Source organism: Elgaria multicarinata, chromosome 17, assembly GCF_023053635.1.
Source record: "Elgaria multicarinata webbii isolate HBS135686 ecotype San Diego chromosome 17, rElgMul1.1.pri, whole genome shotgun sequence".
In the NCBI taxonomy this organism is placed as follows: domain Eukaryota; kingdom Metazoa; phylum Chordata; class Lepidosauria; order Squamata; family Anguidae; genus Elgaria; species Elgaria multicarinata.
The window spans coordinates 17957047-17979601 of NC_086187.1; the positions used below are offsets into that span (position 1 = coordinate 17957047).

Consider the following 22555-nt stretch of genomic DNA (forward strand, 5'->3'; position numbering starts at 1 on the left):
ACAGTTTGGGGAAGGAGTATCTTTAAAATCTTTCTTTCTTTTTTTTATCATCCTGCCCTCTCTCAAGACAGAGAGATCTAAGAGCTGTGCACAAACAGCCTCTGGGTCCTATTTGTGGGTACAGAAATTGCCAGCGGGAGAAACGTTTCACTGAATTTCTCCAAGGAGAAAGAGAAATACTCAAATAGGTTCTCAAGGGTGCTAAAGGTTCTCCATTAGCAGGGGCAAAAGGACAGTGTCCATTTTTCACCCAAAGGGATTTGGGGTGGGGGAGGCGGAGTTGAGTGTATTGGCAGGTTGGCCGCCATTTTGCAGTCTCCACAGGGTGATGCTGTCCCAGTGTAATGTTGCCCCAGGGCATTGTGGGAAGCAAATGGCGGCCGCCACCCACCCCTTCTCCCCACCCACCCCAAAATAGTGAAGAATATTCAGACATAAATCGGCAAAGTGCCCTTCTGTTTCTGGGGAGAAGGGAGGGGTGGAGACAAAAACAATCAAACAACAATTCTCTCAGGACGTCCCCTCAGAGAAATAGCTGCTGAGGTATTTCGGCTCAGCTCTGTCTGGCATTGGAATCGTCAGCTGACTCACTCCTGTCCCTCAGCAGCAGAGGTCAAAATGCACCCTGTTTACTTTCAGCCGGGAACAAGTAAAAGGCTGGCCTTGGCGATGAAAAGTCAAAGACGCCGCAGGTAGCAAGGACTTCTCAACAGCAGCCACAGTGAAAGGAGCGAGTCGGGAACAATGTCACGGCTGAAAGAGAGAGGCTGAGAGCCGGCCAAGAAGTTCACAGGGAACAATGTGGCAAGGCAGCACCCCCAAGAGCTCTGAGGGAGCAACCCGCTCCAGCAAACTCTGGAGCTTGGCTGAAGCGTTTTATCCCAACGGGGACAGGTCACCCCTCCCTATAGATGTACGGATTGTGTAAAATCTGTTCCATCTGCGTTTCACAGATTAGCAGTTGCTTCTTATTACACTGTCCACTTGTTGGTGTAATTGGATTTTCCCAACTATGTGCAGCGCACCTCCAATGGTGCACATCTCCAACTGGGCACATCTACAACTATGTCCAGCATGCCTCCAACTGCACCCCCTCTGTTAACAGCACATCTCCAACTATGCACAGCACACCTCCAACTGGGCACATCTACAACTATGCGCAGCACACCTCCAACTGGGCACATCTACAACTATGTGCACCACACCTCCAACTGGGCACATCTACAACTATGCACAGCACACCTCCAATGGTGCACGTCTCCAACTATGTGCAGCACACCTCCAACTAGTCACATCTACAGCTATGCCCAGCATGCCTCCAACGGTGCACATCTACAACTATGTGCAGCATGCCTTCAACAGTGCACATCTACAACTATGTGCCACACTCCTCCAATGGTGCACATCTACAACTATGTGCCATGCTCCTCCAGCGGTGCACATCTACAGCTATGTGCAGCATGCCTCTAACTGCCCCCTCCGTTAGCACATGTCCAAATATGTGCAGCACATCTCCATCTTTGTGCATTTGCGGCAACTGTGCACGACACACCTCCAGCTGTGCACACTTCCAACTATGCACAGTGCATCTCAGACTATGTACAACAACCGTTTAGCAAAAAGCCCCGGGGCTGTACCTGAGCCTTGGCTCATATCCGTCTGAAGCAGCTGTTTTGCTCTAATGATGTCAACGTTCAGTCTCCCTGCGCTGGGAAGGTAGTTCAGCGACAGCAAGAGTTCTCCCAGTTCAACCTCATTCTGCAAGAGAAGCAAAACAAAAGCTATAAAATGGCGACGCTTTTCAAAACAAAGGGGAGAGCTCTAGGAGCCAAGTTCAAGTTCACCTCCAACCATCATAAATTCCCTTGAAGTGAAGTTGCTGAGAAATAGCTCTAGATGAGTTTGTTCCGCCACTGTTTATCCCTCTTAGCAACTAGAACGGCCAAGAGTTGGGATTGCACAAGGAAATTCATATTGGTTTATCACTCCGTTTGTTTTTGTTACAAGAAGACTCATTCGGTTTGTTACTTGGCCATTCAAACATCCACTTGCTTCATTTTTCCATTTGCTTCACTGCCATTTGTTTCATTCTTCACATCCATTTAATTATTTTCTCTATTTATTCATTTTTTAAAAATATTTATTTTGCAACCATCAGGCAATGGCGCCAGAACAGCTGACTTCAGCAGGGTGTTGCATTGTATCTGGGCACTGTGGGAAATAAAATGGCAGGGGCGGCCATTTTTTTTCTGGCAGACGCCATTTTATTTTCCCACAATGCCCTGGAAAAATGCAGCGCTGAAGCATCTTTAGGAGGGGGGAGGATGTGGTGGCTGCCAGCAACAGCTGCTAAGGTCACTGCCTACCCTCCCCAAACGTCCTTCACTTTCCCCCACCTGCGGAAGGAAGCTGGAGATGAATTTAGTTTCTCTTGGCAGAAAGAAAGAATCTCAACGGTTCCAATTTTGGTGGGGCTGTGAATCCACTCTGGGTTTCAGTCAGAACTCTAAAGGAGCTCTCCAAGGGGCTGAACCCCTAGGGCCACCAGCTCCCGACGTCAGTGACTCTGTAGACTAGAAATCCATTTATTTACAACTGTGCAAACTCAAGTTATGGACATGCAAAAGCAAGTACAGTTTTGCAGCAGCAGACTGAAATTAAAACACAGCCGCCCATCTAAGCCTCAAAAACACACTCTGCAGGCCAATTTCCAGGCAATTCTCCCCCCCCCCAATCCACCTCTCTCTCGCTATGCAAATCGAGGACCATCGCAAATGTGACACCAGAGAATCTTCATCGGGTCTCCTGGCCTTATTTTTTGTTTATTTGTTTATTGATTGCTTCCTTGCTCTGGAGTAGCCTTGCCTGCAAACCTGGTGGCTTCCGGATGTGGTTGGACCTGAACTCCCATCAACCCCAGGCAAGCACGGCCCACTGGTTGGGGATGGTGGGAGTTGGAGTCCCAAGTATCTAGAGGGCACCAGGTTGGGGGACACTGTTTTGGACCCATAAGGGGGGGGTGGGGAACCTCCAGCCTGTGGGCCAGATCAGACCAGTGGAAGCTGGTGGCTTCGATTTCAATGGGGCTGTGAATCCATTCCGGGTTTCCAACAGAATCAACCAGAACTCTAAAGGTTTTAATTTTTGTGAACCGCCCAGAGAGCTTCGGCTATTGGGTGGTATAGAAATGAAATGAAATAAATAAATAAATAAATAAAGGAGCTATCCAAGGTAAACCCCAAAATAAGTTCAGCACTTTGGATAGCTCCTTCGGAGTTCTTTTTGGTTTGGGCTGAAACCCAGAGTGGATTCACAGCCCCACCAAAATGGGGGCCACCAGCCTCCACTGGATCTGGTTGCGGGCTAGAACCAGCCCAGGTGCATCCCTATGCAGCCTGTGGCTTCCCTTGCTCCTCCTGCACCCCACTGTCCCTGCCTCCCCGTTTCCAACCTTTCCCCACTCATCGTTCTCAATGCGACAGGGTAACATGCTCCAAACATCTTGGCGCATGGTGCATGGCTCCGGAAGCGTCCCCTAACCCTGTCTTCCCCAGGAGGGGTGGAGGTGGGGGCCTTCTGTTCCATGGGCTTTGCAGCATGGCTCCTCACGCTTGCACTAGCCACACCTTTCCCGACATGCATCAAGGAGGCACAAAGCTACAAGTCTAGCCGTGGGCATAAAATCCAGCCGGAAAGCCCAGCGCCTGTAGAGAACAGCAGCAGATGGCCCTTGTCTGCTTCCAGTAATGGCATATAGCAGGGATTGCTGTGAGTTTCTTGTGGAGTAGGGAGGCAGTGAAAAGCAGAGTCACGTGATGAAGCGCACACAGAGGCAAACCGACAGGGCTTCCTGGCCAGCAACGCTCCTCACCGAAGCGTCATTTCACCCTCGTCCACAATGTTTACCCGGTAAGCATGAATCGACAGGGAACTGAGCTGGGATCAAATTGAGACCGGATTTGCTGGCAGTCTCGATTTTCAGGAGGCCCAGACTTGGAGAAAGGCTTGGGGGTTTGAACTTCCACTATTTGAAATTTCCCCAGTCATGCTTTTCTTGCCGTCGTGATCTCTGCTCTCGGTTCTCGATTTGCACCAGTGCGTGAGGCAGCCTGCCCTTCCAACTTGTATCGACGGTGTTGTCCTTTCAGGGAGGACGGCCTTTAATTACCATTAGGGCTAAATCAAAGGCTCTTGTCTGCCATCAACGGAATATGCAGCCAGCGTATTTTCTATGGCGGTGGAGTGGTAGTGCACCCACCAAATCCTATAGCCCCGGGTTGGTCAACCTGTAGCCCTCCAGATCTTGTCGGGACTACAACTCCCAACGTCCCACTCCATTAGCTGAGCTGGCTGGAGCTAATGGGAGTTGGAGTCCAAGAACATCTGGCAGTCCACAGGTTGAACACTCCTGCAGCTGACCTGCAATTTTTAACTGTGTATAACTACCTATCTATCTATCCATCCATCCATCCATATGTTATGGCATATATATATGATTCTAAAGCAATATTTTTCATACATAAAGGAGCAATCAATGCAAGAATGGTGACACTGGAATATAAATCTACTACTTGACTGTTTTTCCGACAATCAGAAATCCTTCCCACCCACAGGACTATCCCTGTTTACCAAGGAAATTTTCCCCAAGAACCAGTTTCCCCAACTAACTAACTACATAAAAATAACTACGTAAGGATGGTGGCAAAGCAAAAGGGCTCAAGAGCATAACGCGAGCAGTGCAGTTCAACTGACTCAAGCAAGTGAGCCAAGTTACACTTTCACATTACTGTATCATCACAACCTAATAATTTTGTTTTTAAAAAATACAATAGTCAAACCAGTGGTTAGAAAAGACGATAACGATGCTTAATATTTGTATAGCACATGGGTGGGAAATGCATAGCCCTCCAAATGTTGTTGGACTACACCTCCCATCACCCCTGACCATTGACCATGTTTGCTGGGGTATATGGGAGCTGGAGTCCAACACCATTCCCCAACCCTGGGATAGAAAAGCAAGCACAAAAACAACAATACACATACATTGAAACAGTACATACAAAAGTGCATATATTTGGGGAAAATATGCACAAAATCACTTCACTCAATGGAAAAGGCAGTTGCAAAAAATGTGTACATTTGAGGGGGGAAGTATGCTCACAAAGGCTTACAATTTGAAAAAATTGCATACACAAACATGCGCCTATTTTGAAAAATACACACAAAATGTATGTACAAATATTTGTGAAGGCTAAAAAATGTTGCAACCCGATGCAGAAATGGGATGGAGCAAACTGAGCTGCGGAAAAATAAGGACCAGGACGAAACTGCCATGACAGATTCACTCAACACCCCCAAACTACAGTCCAGGTTTAAATCGCAGCTAGGAAGTGAAGGGAAATAAATCAACCAAGGCCAGGAAGAAGTCAGAGCAGTAATAAGAATCCACATGTAAAGCAGAGGTGCAGAAATGCAGTCTTGGGGGGGGGGAATGCGCCCTCTGGTAGACCAGATCTGTCCCGCTGAGTTTTCCTAGAAGGCCACACCCCCTTCCCATGACTCCATCCCCTTTCCACCAATCACTGATTGATGGTTTTCTGGCTTCTGTGCAGGGTTTTTCCCCCTCTCCCTTCTGAAAGGTAGAAATTCCTCTGCCAAGGCTTAGTTACTGGCATTGCGCTCTTGAAGCTAAAATATGCTAGTATTTTTGGCTCTGCCCCTTTTATTTCTGGCCACACCCACCTCTGGAAAGTGGGCCCTCAGGCCTTCTCCAGAATAGAATTTGGTCTTCAGGTTGAAGGACCTTCTGCATCAAAGATACAAAGAAAACGTTACCTGAGCGCTGGGGACCAGGGCCTTCCACCAGTGTCCGCCCTTCACCAGGTCCACGTCGCTCAACGGCATGGACACTTTCCCAATGACGCAGTGACGTGAAAATTTGTCAAAATCCACTATGGTCAGGAGTAGAGTCCTCCTCTGGGCTTCTAAGAACGGGATCTCAAAAGTGTATCTCTCCTCAAACACCGGGTTTTGGGTCTTACGCTTGACTCCCGTCTGCTTGGAGTTCTTCTGGTCCGGCAGGAGGCAGATCTTCACGTACGGATTTGAATGGGCCATGTCTTGCCTGGAGCCATCGTAGGAAATTGGGGGAGGCAGGTCCTTCGCCTCAATGACCCGGACAATGAGGTAATTGTGCAACAGGTCGTACTGCGTGCTAAAATGCAGCATGCCCAGCTGGTACTTTGCGACAATCTCCTCGTCCGTCAAGGAGTCCACGTCGTCGCTATTCGAGTCGAGGGAATACAACCTGGGCTCAAATTTCCTGAAATAGTCATCGGGAGTATAGGTTTTCCTCAAAATGCTTGGCTGAACGATTTCCTTTTTGGCTCCAAAAATGCCAAACTCGATGGGTTTAATGTCCATGAGCGGCGAACTTGGCCGCCTTACTTCCAGACCTGCACAAGAGGAATGAAGAGCAAAAGCTGGAAAATGGCACCAAGTCACCAACAGCACAGTTTTATACTGAATAAGAACAAGTCGGATCTGCAACAAAACGCCGCAGCATAGAGTGCTTCTGTTCCAGCCAGTCATCTCCCTTTTCCATGGTACTCCATTCCATCCTGAGCATGCTCAGTCCTCATTTGGTTGCTTTGAAGTCCTCCTCCTATAGGTGCTTACATTACTCTGGTTTTTGTATAAACTTCACTGGCACCCAGTTGGCTTCCAGGCTCAATTCAAAGGACTTGTTTCAACTGTTAAAGCCATTCTGGGATCAAGGCTACCTCCTCCCAAACAAACCTACCAAACTCCTCAGATCATCTTCTGAGGCCCTGCTCTGTATTTCTATACTGATAGATTATGTTATTTATGTTATTTATTAATTATTGCATTTATATCCCACCTTTTTTCCTTCAAGGAACCCGAGGCGGCCTACATAATCCTCCTCCTCTCCATTTTATCCTCATAACAACCCTGTGAGGTAGGCTGGGCTGAGAGTCTGTGACTGGCCCAAAGTCACCCAGCGGGTTTCCATGGCCGAGTGGGGACTAGAACCCAGATCTCCCAACTCCCAGTCTGACACTTTAGCCACTACACCACACCCAAACATGCAGGGTTGCTACACAGAGCAGAACCTTTTCAGTGGTGGCACCTACTTCCCACCCAAGGAAGACGCAATGAGCTCCATCATAAAACATAGTTACTGATGGTGCTATATAAATAAATAATAATAATAATAATAATTCCAGAAGAGTTGGGGTTGCAGAGTATTGTTGCCCTATGCCCTGTGGCTATAGATGTGAAGACTTAGTGGGGGGGGGGGGGAAACCAAGTGGAAACTGGGGAAAAGTCAGTGGGAAACCATTCCCCCTGCTCAATATTTTAAAAAAATCACTTAGGAAAAATGGAAAATATGGGGGAGGTATTATTCTTCACACAAACATTTGTTGTTCTCCCCCCTCCATCTTCCTTGCCTTTGTAAGGTTGTGATCTTTGTGATGCTTTTGTTTTTAGCACTGGAATGGCACACATGCCTAAATACAATAAATACTTATGGAGTTGCAAAAGGTCTTTTAGGTCACCTCATCCAACCCTCTGCTAGATTCAAGAAATCCAGAGCCACCTCAAAAGGTGGGTGTCCATCACCCCTCTAGCTAATTAGTTCCACTATAAAACTGCTCTTCCTAATAAAACCTTTCTCTTAATGTTCAACCAAAATCTATGCTCCTGACACTTAAGACCATTCAATCAGGTTTTGCCCACCTGGACAGTAGACAACAAATCTTTTGCTCCTTTACAAGTGACGGCCCGAGTATTTTTAAAGTGCTATCATGCTCCCCCCATGCCGCCTTCTCTCCTGCAGGCTACACATAGATAAATAAACCACACAAATAAATAAACACACATTTCCAAATTTCATTGCCCTTCTCAGGGTCTCCAGGGGAAGGTGTAAAATCTCAGGGCAGCTACTTCCTGCTCAGCTTGGGAGGTTTTGCCATCCACTCTACCACGAGGTACAGGGCATCACCAAACTCCTCCTCTGTTCCTGTCAAGCCCTGCCCCCTTTCCCATCAGCCACCATGGCCCTGCAACTGCAGAGAGTTGCCACAGTACCAACAAGGTGGCCAATGTGAACCATACTTGAAATGCGTCTTGTGAGGCTGTAAGTGGACCGGGACGTGTCAGAAGAGGACCTTCTTCTGTCTGGAGAAACATTCTGAGGTGTTGGAGGTGGTTCACTTGTCGTCGTGTTGTCAGAGTCGCCATCTTTGTCCTCACTTCGATTCGTCACCCTGTTGAAAAGAAAATAGCTTGGAATCCCATAGTCATACACCATAGTCATACACTAGTCATACACCAGTCCTATTGGTTATTTTTGCTACTCAGTTTAGAAACGTGTTGTCTGAACTGAGACAACATCTAGAGATCTACCTTTGGTCCACCATTGTGGTAGACTTAAGGGTCCTGTGCGACATGCTGAGAAGAGGACCATGTTATAATTTATTATTACTATTGTTATTACTTTAAATCAAATTTTTATTGTTACATAAACATACATGACATAAAAGCATTGCATAAAGACGTTACATCTAAGGAAAATGAACACACAAGGAAAGGAAAAGAGAAAATGGAAAAAAGAAAAGAAGAAAAAAAGAAAAGAAAAAAAGGGAAATACATAAACCAAGGTTAAGGTATGTTTTCGGCTTTCTACACATCAGAGATATGAATTTTGTTCTCTCCTTGTTAATACATTTAACACAATAATCAAATTCATTTCTTTCTTCTAAGTTAGCTATATCTCATGCACTGAATCCACAGACTAATACATCATTTTTCTCTGTTTCTTGCAAAAATTCTATCAGAGGTTTCCATTTGGATATAAATGAGGCTGTTGATTTATCTCTCATTATCACTGTCAATTTTGCCATTTCTGCTAACTCTAATATCTTCAGTATGTATTCTTCCATTGTTGGTGTTACTTCATTTTTCCACTTCTGTGCATACAATAGCCTCGCTGCCATTGTCATATACAAGTACAAAGTTCCCCCCTTCTCTTTCAGTTCATTGTCCATTAACCCCAGTAGAAAGGCTTCTGGTTTCATTTGTATATTAGTCTTTAATATTTTCTGCATTAGAGAATGTATTTGCATCCAGAATGCCTTAGCTTTTTTGCACGTCCACCAAAGGTGATAGAAGGTTCCTTCTTCTTCTCATTTCCAACATTTGCTTGGGGATCCCTTATACATTTTAGCCAGTTTTATAGGCTTCTTCTTCTTCTTATTATTATTATTATTATTATTATTATTATTATTATACTGTATTTTGTAATTGTGCTTTTAACCTGTTGGTTGTTTTATTGTGGTTTTAATTTTTGTGAACCGCCCAGAGAGCTTCGGCTATTGGGCGGTATGAAAATGTAATAAATAAATAAATAAATAAATACTACAGCAGAGTAGAAAGATCACATTCGTGAATAGAAGAATCATTTTTTTAAAAAAAAATGCCAAATCAGCAAAAAAATACTGAAATAAAATGAGAAAGCAAGCTGTAACTTTTTGTCAAGAGATTGCTGCCGTTGACTCACAATTTACTTTCTCCCCTACAAATCTTGAATCTGTTTATTTATTATTAACAGCCCTTCTCCACATCCCACCAATGCAACATATACGCTATGTTGGGACAAGGGAGAGGGCTTTCTCTGTGGTGGCCCCCCGACTGTGGAATGCCCTCCCCTCGGAGGCCCAATTGGCACCAACATTGATTTAATTTGAAGCCAAGTAAAAACATGGCTTTTTAACAAAGCCTTTGATGGTTAAACTCACTGGCACATTGTTTTAATGGCTTTTACTGCTTTTAAATTATATATTGTTTAACTTGGATCATGGTTTAATTTGTTTTTAACTGTGCATATTTATTGTTTTATACTGTATGTTTTTATCTGAATGCCGCTCTGAGATCTTAATGATATAGGGCGGGATATAAATGTTTTAAATAAATAATAAATAAATAAATAATATTATTTATTAGTAATACTTATATCCCACTTAATAGATTAAAATCTCTAAATGGTTTGCCTATAAAATATTTTTTAAAATCACAGTAAAATGCATATACTGTATTCTATCATTAACTTCTTTTCCTATTATATAGATGGGCATAGATGATATTGTACAGATGAGTTTAGATGAGGTCCATTTTTTGTTTGATCAGGGACGCCGTAAAGAAGTGCCAAGCTGCAGCTTCTGTTTAATCTCACAGAGCACACTTTCTTAAACGCCCATGTCTGACATTTCATAATATGTAAAGCCAAAGAGCTGCCGTTGTGGTCCTTTGCTATATATATATATATATATTCATTCTCAACAAGGCAGGAAAGCAAATATTAGAGATGGAATGACAGGAAGGTGTTGCTGCCATGTGTGTTAAGTCAACATAATTAGATTTGCCACAGCAAGACAAACAAGTTGTCAGCATTGTACAGCACGGGGGGTGGTGTGGGGGAAACCATCATTCTGTTCCTTCTCTGAAGTTGGAGACGAAATTATTTGCCAGAGCTCAGATCCAACTCCGTCTGCCTGCATATTTATAAAATGATGAAGCTTCGCTTGTTTGGAGCACGGAGTCATCACGGTCACCGCTGAGCTTGAAAAACACAACAGCTTGCGGTCAGTGTACAAAGGAAGGGAGGTGGGGAATTCATCTCATTGTGTCTGGATTTGACATGCCTCTACTCCTGCCCGGAGGCCCTTCGGCTTGAGACGTAAGAGGGAAGAGGGCTCTTCTCGGAGAAGGGGCCATGGGTCAATGGTAGAGTTCCTGCTTTGCATGTAGAAGGTCTCAGGTTTGATCCCCGACATCTCCAGGTGGAGTTGGAAAAAGTCACTGCCTGAAATCCTGGGGAGCTTCTGCCAGTCAGTGACAACAATATTGGGTGTGAGGGATCAGTGACCTAGCTCTGTATACTGCAGTTATGTTCCTACCCAGATCCTCCTCCTCCTCCTCCGTCCTGCTCCATCAGGGAGCCCATCATCTGCTCTAGGCAATGGCTCAGGCCATCAGCCATGAGGTGGACAATGGGGGCAGAGCAAATTCAGGACCACAGTCAGTACTAAAGACACCAGCCAGGGTCTTTGGTTTTGGCTTCAGGACCATGGAGAGCAATCATGCAGCTACAGTGCAGACAAGTTATTGCTCCAGCACTGACCTGGAGTAACTGACAGATTTTTATAGCCAGGCTATATCTTTATGGAAGCTCCACCCTCTCGTGCTGTAGCCGGCTGTTATTAAAGGGCCAGTGCCTTTTTCCGTAGCTGCTAACTTCTCCTTGAGGGGTGAAGGTTGGAGGAGTGGGTTGGAGAATGCTCTTCAGGGGTCCCCTGCTCACTGGAGAGAGCTGAGGCCCACTCATCAGCGTCAAAAGGCCACAGAATCTCCCAGGGGCCGTGTGAAGAGGATGCATAATCTGAAGCAGAGAGATCCAGTTCAGAAGACTGGGAACTGGTTCTGACGCCTCCTTGGAGTCACCGTCACTGGAGACCTTAGTCTCTGAGGGCTCCTACTTCAGGGCCGTGATACCCTTCTCCCACTCCATCCTGGCACTCAGATGCTGGGGGAGGAAACAGTGTGGTGCAGTGGTAAGAGCGGTGTTGGACTGGGGCAACCCAGGTTCAAATCCTCACTCAGTCAGGGAGTTCACTGCATGACTTTGGGCCAGTCCCTGATTCTAAGCCTAACCTACATCACAGGGTTGTTGTGAGGATAAAATGAGAACGGGGCAGATCATGTAAGCTGCCTTGAGATCCTTGGAGGAAAAGGACGGAGAAAAATGTAACTTATAAATAAATAAACAGAACTGCTTCCGCATTGGCAGACCACACCAAAGCTTTAAATGTATTTATTTCAAAAGGTTTATAAAGCTGCCCTTTTAGGGTAAATCCTTCCAAAGTGACACAGAGCCAAACTTTAAAAACCACAAAACATCATAAAGCAACGATAAAAATGGAAAATCAGTAATGAACAGTTAAAACCAAATAGCACCCTACGCACAATGGCCCCAGTAGAGTCCTAACTCAATTATAGGCCAAGGTAAACAGGCACGACTTTAGGGTCTGCCTGAAGGCCTGAAATGAGGAGGCCTGGTGGACATCAATGGGAAGAGAGTTCCACCAGCAGGAGCCACCACCGAGATGGCCCTGTGCCTACTGACTGACATGCTAATGGCTCTTAAAGTGGGCAAATAGGTGGGGGTGATCTCAAGAGCCTGGGCAGGTTGGTATGGATGAAGGTGGCCCTTCAAAATATAGCACTGCAAACAAGCAATGCACACCCAGACTCTCACAAGCCATCTGGTCTTCCTACTTCCCCAGCAACACAGTCTGGGCCAGTTCTGGCCACGGCTGCAGCCTTTATTTGCATGTACCTTGCCTTCTACCTCACCCAATGCCCTCTTCAATTTTAAGGAAATAACTGGGATGGGCTCATTGAAAGTTGCCCATCAAAAACCAATCCTGACCAGCCAGTGAGAAAGACACACTAAACATACGCACAGAGAGACACAAACCAGCAGTATTCCAAAAGCAGCATCCAAACTTACAACCAGGGAGGCGTCTGTGCTGGAAACGGCCCCAAGATTTCCACTTCATCTTCACTCGATTGGCAACAGCTGCAGTCATAACACTTCTCACAACAGTTCCGGCAGGTCCATCGGCACAGCAAGAGATCCGAGATTCTAGACAACAGGCCCTGAGGCCGTTGGAAACCAGAAAGTAAAATTACCACCAGTTGATTGCTGGCAATAAGAAACACTCAGTTGTCATTTATGTGCTGGGCTTGAATTTCAGCTCTCTCTGTGTGTGTGTGTTTCTGCTCATTCTGGTTACCCCAAATGACATGGAATTTCTTTTATTCCATTGACACGAAAGAAAAAATTGCAAGGGAGTTATTAGCACAGACGCAGCTGTGCTAATAATCCCTCCCTCCCGCATGAAGGGAGGGATTGTCTATTTATTATTAAACCATTTGTATCCCACCCTATATCACTGGGATCTCAGGGCATCTACTTTGTAGGTCACCTGACATAACACTGTAGTTGGTGTTGTGCTAACCAGTGGCAAGGCAGCTGGGGATCACATGCCCCTTCCTCCCCTCCTCCGCCATGGCTCTTTCCTTCAATTCTGGTTTGACGCAAACCACAGTTTGGCACTGCATCTAAATTGCCAAACGACGACCCTAGGAAGCTGCATCATGCTGAGTTGGGCTGTTGGTCCATCAAGCTCAGTATCGTCTAATCCAGGGCTGTTGAACTTCAGGGCAAATCCAGCCCTCTAGCCTTCTCCAGATGGCCTCGCCCCCATCCCTTGGTCCCACATCCTTTCCCATGGCCACCGATGGTTGTGGTTTCCTGGTGTTTGTGCAGGTTTTTCCCCCCCCCCCCCATTCTAAAAGGCCTGAAATGCCTTTCCTATGGATTAATTGCTGGTAGAAGGCGCTTTAAGCGAAAATGTGCTGGTATTTTGTCTGGGCTCCTTGTGCCCTTGGCTCCACCCACTAGTGGAATGCAGCCCTCCAATGAGCTTCAACAAAATAGGAGCAAGAGTCAGATGTTGTCTCAGCAACAAGCAACATCAGCCTGAGCCTTAAACAGAGCTGCAGCTCTGTTGGCTGGCTTAGTCGCTGCAGTTAAAGGGCTGTCGCTTGTTTCAACATCCTTTGTTTTGTGGGCAGTGGAGAGATGTGGGGCTGGTTCAGGGGGCCATTCTCCCTCACACTCGAATGCCTCCTCTGAATCATAGAATCATAGAATAGCAGAGTTGGAAGGGGCCTACAAGGCCATCGAGTCCAACCCCCTGCTCAATACAGGAATCCACCCTAAAGCATCCCTGACAGATGGTTGTCCAGCTGCCTCTTGAATGTCTCTAGTGTGGGAGAGCCCACAACCTCCCTAGGTAACTGGTTCCATTGTCGCACTGCTCTAACAGTCAGGAAGTTTTTCCTGATGTCCAGCTGGAATCTGGCTTCCTTTAACTTGAGCCCGTTATTCCGTGTCCTGCACTCTGGGAGGATCGAGAAGAGATCCTGGCCCTCCTCTGTGTGACAACCTTTTAAGTATTTGAAGAGTGCTATCCTGTCTCCCCTCAATCTTCTCTTCTCCAGGCTAAACATGCCCAGTTCTTTCAGTCTCTCTTCATAGGGCTTTGTTTCCAGACCCCTGATCATCCTGGTTGCCCACCTCTGAACACGCTCCAGAGACCTCTTCTCCCAAAGATGGGGAATTGGGCCACAACAGTGTCCCATGCTCTGCTATATTGGGACAGAGACAAGAGTCATCTATTTTTGGAAGACTTTCTAGCTCATAGAATAATGTAGCCCTTGCATTTGCAGACCTCTGTACATGCATCAGAGACTCCACAAGCGCAATTGAGCACATGGTGATCATCTGCACATTTTTAATCTCTTTCCCCAAAAATAAGAGGGCTGGAGACATTTTTTTAAAAAAATGAAAGTCAAAGTTTCCATGGAATACAAATTTGCAATCCAATACCAGATACTCTATGGAATTGACCACAATTAGCAAGCCACAGATATATCAGCAAGGACAATTTGTGTTCTCATTTTAAAAACAAACAAACTCTTAATAAATCAACATGCACTTTACCTAGGAAGAGACTGTGCATATCGGAAAATGCAGAAATCAAAGATATACACAGCCAGACGAGCAGGCTAAAAAGCATGACTGAGAAAGAGGCAGGAGGAGACAGGATGAATCATCTGATTAACTCACCTCATTTATTGGTTCCAACTGTCCTTTTAGATATCCATGATGAAGCAAAGGGAAAGAAAATGGGAAATGGGAAAAAATAAAAGAAGACAAGACCAGTTTAGCAGAGCTCTAATGACTCCAAAATACCTGCCCTCCTAGCACTGTGCCATGGCTTTGATTTCTAGCAAAACGACGCTATTTTCAGCTCTGATTGTCCTACATATTTTGCAGAAGGTGAAAAGATCTCTAGGGGAGAATCAATTGCTTTTGTATACTTTCCCCGAAAGGCTATTTTTGTCCCTTTGCAAAAGAGCTCTTCTGAACCCAGACGTCCCTCTGCACAAGTTGGCCTTAGCTTTCAATGGAGCCTCATAAGCGTATGTATTTCTTTACAATATTTATATAACGCTGTCTCTCTAATATAGATTCCAGAGCGGTGCACGTAGGTATTAAACAGTAAAAAAGAAAGTAGGTTTAAAAAGCAAATTAAATTTTGTTCCATTTAAAACAAAGGACCAATTAAAAACAGCGGCTAGTCAGTTGAGGAAGGTTTCTTGAAATAGCGTTGTTTTCAGACGGCACCGGAAACAGCCTAATGTTGGCGCCTGCCTGACCTCCAGGGGCAGGGAGTTCCAAAGAGAAGGGGCCACCACACTGAAGACCCTTCTCCTGATGGATTCCAATCAGGCTGTAGGTCCCAGCACTCCAATGACCTCGGTGACCAGGCAGGAAGGCGCTCTCTCAGGTATCCTAGTCCTAAATTGTTTAGGACTTTGTACACTAGTACTAAAATCTTAAGCCAATAGGCAGTCAGTGCAATTCCCTCAGCAAAGGAGTTAAACTTAAGGTGTTCAAGCATCATGCCCAGGGGCCTAAGGTTGGGGTGGGGAACACATGGGAAACACACGGGCCCCATGTGGTTCCCTGACCCACCCACCTGCCTCTAAATTTGCCAAAGCCCCAAAGGGCTGATTTCCCCTTGTGTTTGGGGGGGGGGGGTGTGGAGTGGGGCAAACTACAGTTTGTCACTGAAATTTGATGGCGGCGGCATGGCAGCAAAATAGGAATATCAGCCCTCTTTTTGCTGCTGTACCACCCAATTCAGGAACAAATTCAGCAGGATGTTGGTGAGGGTGGAAGAATGGCTATAATCCTTCCTTGTTTTGTAGTTGTATAGCAGTAACCACTGAAATAAATAAAACTTCTCAATCAACGTACTTATGGTTAGATCAAAGGAGTCCTTCCATGAGCAGAAGTGTACCTGCTCAATCCAATACCCCCAAAACATTATCACACCCTATATACACCGGTCGCAAAATAAACTTGGTCTGATCCAACAGGGCTCTTCTTACGTTTTTATATTTAACCCATAACCAGCAGTCATTTCATTTATTACGGTCCAGACCAGCAAAGTCAATATAAAGCATGCAAAAAATAGTTAAAAAGTGACACAAGAGCAAAAGACAGTGTAGAATTCCCTCCCTCGGGAGGCTAGCAACATTTCCCCCTAATTTGCATTGAGCTCATAAAAAACTTAGAAACCCTTTCAGTGATACAGGAGGACACATCCCTTAAACAAACTAGTACCAAAGTTGTGGAGTTACTTCCCAAAAAGGCTGAACATAAAGGGAAAATAATGGGAAAATTAGCTTCTTTCTGCATTCCTTATACATGCTCCAATACAAAAGGACATGATCAACAGATTATATTGTTCCAGCACCACAGGGACACATCCATTCATGAACCATCAGTCATTCCAGCAGGCTGGACTGAGAAGGGAAGCAGGGCCATTCATTCCACCAGCTCTGATGAAAACGACTTGATTTTTTTCCTCTTCCCTCCCCACCTCTTTCTCCTTTTGTGCCATTTTTTTTTAGGCTGTAAGCATACTTCACTTTTTCCTCTTCCCTCCACACCACTTTCCCCTTTTGTGCCATACGTTTTTTAGATTATAAGACTACTGAATCATTTCCTCTTCCCTTCCCACCCCTTTGTCCTTTAGTGTTGTGACTTTTTAGATTGTAAGCCTGCGGGCGGGGACTGCCTTGTGTTATTGCTCACACACAAGCTGCACTGGGAGGCTTTTCGGCTAATGAGCGGGTTGTTGTTGTTAAAAAAAAATTAAAGAAATAAACTTGCATTACCACCGCAAGACTGCCACCACCTCATTCTGCTGTGTGCATATAGACAAAATCTCCCTCCATCCATCCACGAAAGAGGAAGAACAGCAATCCCTTTCACAGCAGCCTTGGCAGAAATCCAAAAGATGATCAAGCACTTTCCCCCTGATGCTTTTAAAATGCTAAGTAATGACACGCAAACATTTTTTCCCCCTTTCAAAAACAGAGAAAGGCTCACAGATCCAGTCTTCGTAATGGAAGCACAGCTGACAGAGATGGCAGCTGACAAGAACAAACACTAAAGCAAACAAGGAGAAGAGGCAGCCAACGGACAGGGCTGTAGAAATCCATAAAGGCAAACACCAACAGCTGTGAGGGACCGGGCCATTCCAGCAAAAACAAGAACAGGCAGAGAGGTTTACAGAAGGACGCAGCAGCTCAGTGATTAGAGACCAATTTGGTGGCAAGCTTTCCGAGGGTGGGGGGCGATCAGATGTCAAGCTGCTCCTTCTGTCACAAGGCCCTGTGCTGAGGCAAAAATTCTGAGAAGACGTTTTCCTGAGATTTTCCTTCCTCTCCCCCACCTTCTCACATCCACCAATAGAAAGAGGGGACCACTTCGCAGAAAGATCTCCAAATATTCTTCACCATTTTATATTTTATTTATTTATTACATTTGTATCCCGCCTTTTTTCCTCCCAGGAACCCAAGGCGGCATACATAATCCTCCTCCTCTCCACTTTATCCTCACAACAACAACCCTGTGAGGTGGGTTGGGCTGAGAGGCTGTGACTGGCCCAAAGTCACCCAGTGGGTTTTCATGGCCGAGTGGGGACTAGAACCTGGATCGCCTGACTTCCAGTCCAACGCCTTAGCCACTACACCACACTGGGTTTATTGTTGTTGTTGTTACTGCAGGCTGTTGGCTCCAATGTCAGTGGGGTGGTGAAACCCACCCACCCACCCACCCAGGTTTCAGTCAGAATTCTAACAGAGGTATTTGAGTAGCTTCTGAACATTAGATAGCTCCTTTAGAGTTCTGACTGAAACCTGGGGCGGATTTACCACCCCACTGACATCGGAGTCACTAGCCTTCACTGATGGACTGTGCTACTTAGCTACCATAAGGATCAATACTTGGAAATGAATTTGCTTCTATTATATACTAACTAGCTGATGGGTTTTGCTTTGCGTGGGTTGGAACCGTATGTCTCAGGAGGTGCTGGGATCTCCTTTCCTGATAGTATTTAACAGAGGTTGGAGGGCCATGCAACAGGGATGCAGTTGCTGCACCCCAAATCCTGCCTTGAGCAAAGGGGTGGACTAGATGACCTTCAAGAGACGTCCCAACTCTAAAATCCCTTGGCTTCTGCCACACTAAGTTACGTGAGACAAATACTGGAAGGGCTGTCACATAGGAGAGGGCAAAGATGTGCTCTCTGCTGTATCGGGGGTGGGGGGCAGAACTAGAATGGACGGGAGAGTAGATTTCAGCTGAAAACTAGGAGAAACCACGTGAAGGTAAGAGCAGTTGAACATTGCAACAGTTACTGTGGGTGGAGGGTCTCTCCCCTCATTGGAGATCTTCAAGCAGAGACTGGACAGCCTCCTGTTGGGGATTTTCTCGCTCCAAATTCCTTGCACTGAGCAGCAGGAAGGACTGAATATAATTCAGTTCTATAATTCTATCTGCCCAGACAGCTCAGACAGAGGTTACCAGAACCTGTCCTGACTAGGAACAAGATCCAGAAGAAAACAGACTGCAACCACGCATTCCCTGTCTGTTCTGGCTCACATCAGGCAAGAGTTACTCAGGACCTTGGAGAGCGCACTGCTAGAAGTACTGGCTAGAGTGCTCCCCAGAAGCAGGTGTTGTCCCAGCAAAGGACTCCAGCCATTGGCCTTAGGAAGGCTGGCAGAGTTTGGTCTTTTGGTGGCTCCACCCCTGCTAGAAACTAGCCTGCATTGGTTGCCTGTACATCTCTGGTTTTAACCTATAAAGCCTTACCCGACTTGGGACCACAATACCTGATGGAACACCTCTCCCAACATGAACCTACCCATACACTACACTCAACAACATAGCCTAGGGCTAAAGCAGCTGCTTTGGATGTAGGTCTCCCATTCAATTCCTGGCATCTCCATTTGGAGAGAATCAGGTAACAGGTGATGGAAGAAACATTCTTGGCCTGAATCCTTGGAGAACTGCTGCCAACCAGACTAGACGATAGTATTCTGAATCAGAATTTTTCAGTGTGGTGCCCTCCAAATGCTTTGGAATATTGATTTTATTGATGTAAGAAGAGCCCTGCTAGACCATACCAAGGGTCCATCTAGTCCAGCACTCTGTTCACACAGTGGCCAACCAGCTGCTGATCAGGGACCCACAAGCAGGACACAGTGCAGCACCACCCTCCCACCTACAACCCACCTTTCCACCCAAAAAAAAAGTGCTCAAAGTAGCTACCAATAAAATCCCAATTAAAAACAACATTCTAATTAGAACATCACATGAAAACAAATAAAGAACACAGCAATAAATGAAATAAATAGCAGCAACCCGTTAAAAACACACCCAGAGCTTCAGCTATGGGGCAGTATATAAATGTAATAAATCAAATTAAAAAACACTTCAGTAACAAAGCAGATTCTAAGTCAAAGGCCAGCTTGAACGGATGCATCTTTCCATGCTATCAGAAGGACAACAGAGAGAGAGAGACGGAAGCAGGTGGCTCTGATGTCAGTGGGGCAGTGAATCCACTCTGGGTTTCAGACAGAACCACTCAGAACTCTAAAGGAGCTATCGTTCCTTTGGAGTGAATTCTGAGTGGTTCAGACTGAAATCCAGAGCGGATTCACTGCCCCACTGACATCGAAGCCACCAGCCTCCATTGGACAGAGCCAACGTAGCCTCCCTTGGCATGGGTTCCAGAGCCTGGGAGCAGCCACCGAGAAGGCCCTGTCTCGCGTTGCCACCAATCGCACCTCTGAAAGCACTGGGACTAAGAAAAAGGCCTCCCCCAAAGATCTTAAAACCGAGGCACACCCATATGGGAGAATGGTCAACCAGCTGCCCACAGGAAACTCACAAGCAGGACATGAGTGCCACACCACCCTCCCACCCATGTTCCCCACCAACTGGTGCACATGGGCTCCCTGTCTCAGATACTGGAGGTAGCACATAGCTATCAGGACTAGTAGCCATTGATAGCCTTCTCCTCCAGGAATTTATATAACCCCCTTTGAAAGCCATCCAAATTGGTGGCCATCACTGCATCTTGTGGTAACCAAGTCCATAGTTTAACTCTGCGCTGTGTGAAGAAGTCCTTTCTTTGACCGGTCCTGAATCTCCCACCAATCAGCTTCATGGGAATGACCCCTTTAAGGTTCTAGTATTATGAGAGAGGGAGAAAAATGTTTCCCTGTCCACATTCTCTACACCATGCTGGTGAAACTGCTGTAAGAAGGAAGTCCCACTCTCCCTGTGATCAGCTCTGGTCAACCAGTCCAGCCACAGCATTCTGGACCACCTCAAGTTTCTGAACAGCTTTCACACATGGCCTCACATAGTACTGGACCTCAATTCCCATCAGTCACACTGACTTGGGCCAAATGGGAGCTGTAGTCCAAAACATCTAGAGGACGCTCCATTGAGAAAGTCCACTCTAGTTGAACACATAGCCTAGCCTTGGATAAGGCAACTTCCTATCTTTATTCATTACAACATTTATATCTCACCTTTTTTTCCTCTTGCAAGGAAACCAAGTCACCTAGTGAGCTGAGCGGGGACTGGAACCCAGATCTCCTGAGTCCCAATCCAGCACTCTAACCACTACACCACACTGGCTGTCATTGAGAGTTCTGCTTGATGAAATATACCTGTGTCTGGGTTGTGCAACAAGGGTGCTGGGAGACACAGGCCTAGTTTATTGTGTTTTTATTTATTATTATTATTACATTTCTATCCCACCTTTTTTCCTTTTGCAAGGAACCGAAGGCGGCTTATACATCCCCTCCCCCTCTCTGTTTTATTCTCAAAACAACCCTGCAAGGTAGGTTAGGCTGAGAGTCACTGACTGGCCCAAAGTCACCCAGTGAGCTTCATGGCTGAGTGGGGACTAGAACCCAGACCTCCAGAGTCCCAGTCCAACACTCTTACCACTACACCACACTGACTCTGAGGGGCCAGCCGTTATATATCAGTAGAGGGACAAGACTTTCAAGGTAGATCCCATCGTTTGCATGCAGCACGTCCAGGTTCCAGCCCAGGAAACTCCAGTTTAAAACTATGAGATGGCAGGAGATGGAAAATATCTCTCTCTGACTAAGACCCTGGACAGCTGCTGGCAGTCAGAGTTGACAATACTGGATTAGATGGATAAATAGCCCCATTTGATCTAATCGAGCTTTTTATGTTCTTGTGCTCCCTGCAAGCCCAAAACGGAGGTCGAAGCCAACAGGAATTCGACACTCTGCTTCCAGAGGACAGATTCATTGCCCCCTAAGGTGAGTGGGAGGCTGGGGGTGGGCGGGTCACTGATTCATCTAGTAGAACCAACATGAGCTTAGGATACATGGAATGGGCTGTAAATACAAAAAAACACAGACGCTGGTTCATCTCTAAGGAGGGATGCCAGAGCTCAACACCTGCCTGAAAACTCTGCAGCCAAGCCCACCCCACCCTTGACTGCATAGGTGTCAGAGCTGATTGTGGTGGGGCACTCTGTGCATGCTCAGAAGGTTGCAATGACATGTCATCTCGAGCCGTTGCATTGAAAACCGTCTTTGGCACACAAACATGCACACGCCAGATCCCGTGCCCTACAGCAGCCTCCTCAGGACCGTGCTGAATGGGGATGATGGGAGTATTAGTCTAACACATCCAGAAAGTTGGGGACGGCTGCCCTACTAAAACCAAGCCTAAGCAAGGGCAAAATGAAAGTTCCTTGTTTTTTCCTGCCTCCTCCCCTTCCTCTCTCATTTCCCCTTGCGTTGAATTCTAGAATGTATGCAACTCAGGGCAGAGCCCTATCTCACAGAACTTGGCAAAGCATCGTGCACACCCAAGGTGCATTGCATTGCATCTTCTACAGCAGCTTCCCCCAACCTGGTGCCCTCCAGATGCATCAGACTACAACTCCCATCATTCCCAGCCAGCATGGGAATGATGGGATTTGCAATTCAGCACTTCCAGAGGGCAACGGTTGGCCAAAGCTGGTTCAGGACAAAGACCCAACCTGGCCCAATGCCTGGCTAGCTCAAAACGTTGATCTGACTAAATAATCTCAAACAAAATGAACGCTTCAATCAACCATGGACCAACTCATCCAGACAAAATAAAACCAGTGGAAACATTTTGGGAAGACTGGGGGCAGGGAAGGGGAAAGTTAACCCTTCCCTCCCCAAATGCTACCTCCTTTGACAATTGCCCTCTAAGAGGAGGGGGGGAAACTTCCACTGACACTTAGGGGCACTCAGGACTCTGCAGAGAAGATCCAGGCTGCTGGAAAATGGTTTCCAGTCCAGGACTCTATAGTTCCAGGCCTAGCAGTGCCCCTGCAGACGCCCCTACGTTAAGCTAGTCACTCTTCTCTCTACCTGACCTACCTGACAGGGTTGTTGTGAGCATATAAATGGGAGGACAGCCATGTTTGGCTGCCTTGAGCTCTTTGGAAGA

At 46.2% G+C, this 22555-nt stretch overlaps 1 protein-coding gene across 1 annotated transcript in view; it reads right to left on the reverse strand.

Annotated features, from left to right (window-relative positions):
* Positions 1–22555, reverse strand: part of SYT17 (synaptotagmin 17) — a 53092-nt gene that overhangs the window by 11258 nt on the left and 19279 nt on the right. Inside the window, exons 2-6 of the mRNA XM_063143472.1 lie at positions 14780–14802; positions 12593–12741; positions 8140–8291; positions 5836–6455; positions 1638–1758 (exon numbers count right to left, since the gene is read on the reverse strand). Of these exons, the coding sequence (XP_062999542.1) occupies positions 1638–1758; positions 5836–6455; positions 8140–8291; positions 12593–12741; positions 14780–14802 (1065 nt within the window). The remainder of the gene's footprint in view (positions 1–1637; positions 1759–5835; positions 6456–8139; positions 8292–12592; positions 12742–14779; positions 14803–22555) is intronic.